This window comes from Mesitornis unicolor, unplaced genomic scaffold, assembly GCF_000695765.1.
Source record: "Mesitornis unicolor isolate BGI_N332 unplaced genomic scaffold, ASM69576v1 scaffold43493, whole genome shotgun sequence".
NCBI classification, from domain to species: domain Eukaryota; kingdom Metazoa; phylum Chordata; class Aves; order Mesitornithiformes; family Mesitornithidae; genus Mesitornis; species Mesitornis unicolor.
In genome coordinates, this window is record NW_010173489.1 from 36,350 (window position 1) to 39,021 (window position 2,672).

General features: G+C 44.6%; 1 protein-coding gene across 1 annotated transcript; it reads right to left on the minus strand.

Annotated features, from left to right (window-relative positions):
* Positions 1 to 466: 466 nt before the first annotated feature.
* KCNS2 (potassium voltage-gated channel, delayed-rectifier, subfamily S, member 2) lies at positions 467 to 2,283 on the minus strand. The gene has a single exon (XM_010180743.1). The coding sequence runs from the start codon at positions 2,244 to 2,246 to the stop codon at positions 813 to 815; it is 1,434 nt and encodes a 477-aa protein (XP_010179045.1). The 5' UTR covers positions 2,247 to 2,283; the 3' UTR covers positions 467 to 812.
* Between the last annotated feature and the right edge of the window lie 389 nt (positions 2,284 to 2,672).

Sequence of the window (2,672 nt, forward strand, 5' to 3'; positions counted from 1 at the left end):
GGTATCTGCAGCTCCACTGGAACTGAGCTGTATGCAGATCACTTCTGGAAATGGAAACCTGAGGCATCTTCATGGGCCTCCATGCCTAGAGGCACTTGTGGAAACGTATTCTTTGAGTGTGTAGCTATTGAAAAATGAGGGATGGGCTTCTTCAGAAGGCTCAGTATTGACCTAATCTTGGAAACAGAGGTATCTCTGTGCTTAGGAGCTTCTGAAACATATTACCATACATAACACTTTGGAAAAAGAACACCCAGTTTTTAACACACATGCTCAAGAGTAAGCAAACTTCCACTGAAATGTGAGGCTCAGAGGTGTTTCCAGACACGTGACAGTCAGAATTACCAGTCAGAAAGATGGAGAAGAGTGTTCCTGTGTCTGTGATTCACAGAGGATTGTGTTAAACCATTGTAAAATGCATGGGAAGTCCTACACCAGTGCAAATACCAGTATGGGTGACAGGTGATTTTTTCATTACTCATATCACAGCTGAGAGTTTTTATTCCACTTGGGTACGTTCATTTCTCTGCTTGGATGAGGAAATGCACAAAGTAACACATCATCACTGTACCGCTAGCACTAATGTCATGGAAGTGGTACATTTGTATGGAGAAGTCAGCATTTAGTACCTATGCAACAGGATGAAAATGTGCAAACTGTCAACTTGTAATAGAAATGTCTTTAGTTTCTCAAGTGCAAAGTTAGTGCAGTGTCAGCAACACTATCCTCCAGGAAAAAAGACAACAAATAGGAAAACATTTATAAACATAGCTCTTGATAGCTCTCATGCAAACTGCTGTCAAACCTGTACACTAATGCAGTGAATCATTCAGGCTCAGCTCACTGGGGGTACTCCTGCTCATGTTGGTAAGACTGGCCATGAGGGATTTCACTTTATAAGCATAGTAGTCCCTTAGGTTGACCGACGGAACTTCTTTCATACCATCACCAAAATCACAGCTTCTCATGGCACTCTCTAACTGCTTCTGACGCCTATAAAAATGGGAGAATTTATTAAAGATCAGTGTAATGGGAAGCACTACCACTAGAATACCGGCTAGGATGCATGCAGATGCCGTCAACTTGCCAGCAGTGCTCCCTGGCACAACATCCCCGTAGCCAACGGTGGTCATGCTAACGGTAGCCCACCACCAGCAAGCAGGGATGGTGGCTAACCCCTCATTTTCTTCTTTCTCAATGGTGTAAGCCACTACTGAGAAAATGGAGATGCCAACAGAGAGGTAAAGTAAAAGAAGCCCCACCTCTCTGTAGCTATACTTCAGGGTGGCTCCAAGAGACCTGAGACCCGTGGAGTGTCTAGCAAGCTTTAAGATGCGAAAGATCCTCATGAGTCTGAGGACTTGCGCAACCCTGCCTAAATTTGCTAAAGTTGGACTGCTTTCCACCACCAAGTTGACAATTAAGGTAATATAAAATGGAAGGATAGACATTAGGTCAATCAAATTCAGGGCATGCTTGAAAAATTTTAAAAAGTCAGGAGCTACTGCAAATCTTGCCACCAGTTCAAAAGTGAACCATGCAATACCAAAATGTTCAACGATTTCAAAGCGAGGGTCTTCCTCAAGGTTCCCATTGCTGTCAACAATCTGAAAGTCTGGGAGGCTGTTCAGGCACATGGTCACGATGGAGCCCAGCACCACCACTATTGAAAGGACACTGAAGATTCGGCTTAAGACTGAATACCCAGGATTATCCAAAGCCAGCCAGAGCTGTCTCCTGATGTTTCCAAAGGGTTGTTTGTCAAATTTAGAGGCATCATTGTAGAATGCCAAAATCTCATCAAAAGAGGATGTGGTACTTTCCTGGTCACTTTGTTCCTCCCACTTCTCTTGGTCTGGCTCCATTTTTCTCCCATGGTAGCTGTAACTGCAGCAGGAGTCTATAAAGAATTCATTTATTCCCCAGTATTCAATCTCCTGGCTGAAAGAAAACACGCAGAGTTCACCCATCACATGGAGTTTGCCGGTGTTATAAAAATGTAGCACGTAAGGAAAGAGCTCGGGGTTCCTGTCAAAATAAAATTCATTCTTGGTGTCATCATAGTCGTCACAGAGCTCCAGTATCGACTCCTTTGAGTGGCAGCTCAGCAGTTTGCCCAACCTGGTCTCAGGGAACCTTAATAATGTGTTGGATCTCATCTTTTTCTTAAAGCCTCCAACGTTGATGCTGATCTCATTGTCTTCAAAATTCGCTTCAGATAAAGCCTTCAGACTCTGCCCTGTCATAGTGAGCTCCGAGCTCCTTCCAAAGATGTATAGGGAATGAAAACCTAGGATGCAACCACACAGAAATTCAGCAGAATGAGAAAATATGCAGCATGTTCACCTATTGCTCCTTCCTTCCTTCCTTCCTTCCTTCCTTCCTTCCTTCCTTCCTTCCTTCCTTCCTTCCTTCCTCTCATTTTCTCTTTTTCCTCTCTTTCCTTTCTCTCTTCTTTCTTCTCTTTCCTCTCTTTCTCTCTCTTTCTTTCCCTCTTCCCTCTTTTCCCCTTTTTCTCCCTTTCCCCCTCCCTTTCTCCCCTTTTCCCCTTTCCCTCTCTGGTCCCTCTTTGCCTCCTTTCTCCCCTTATCCCCTCTTTTTTGTCCCACCTCCCACTGAAGACGCTGAGGGCGGCTCCTTTGTCCCCACCGCAGGCTCCTGTCCCTCTCCGT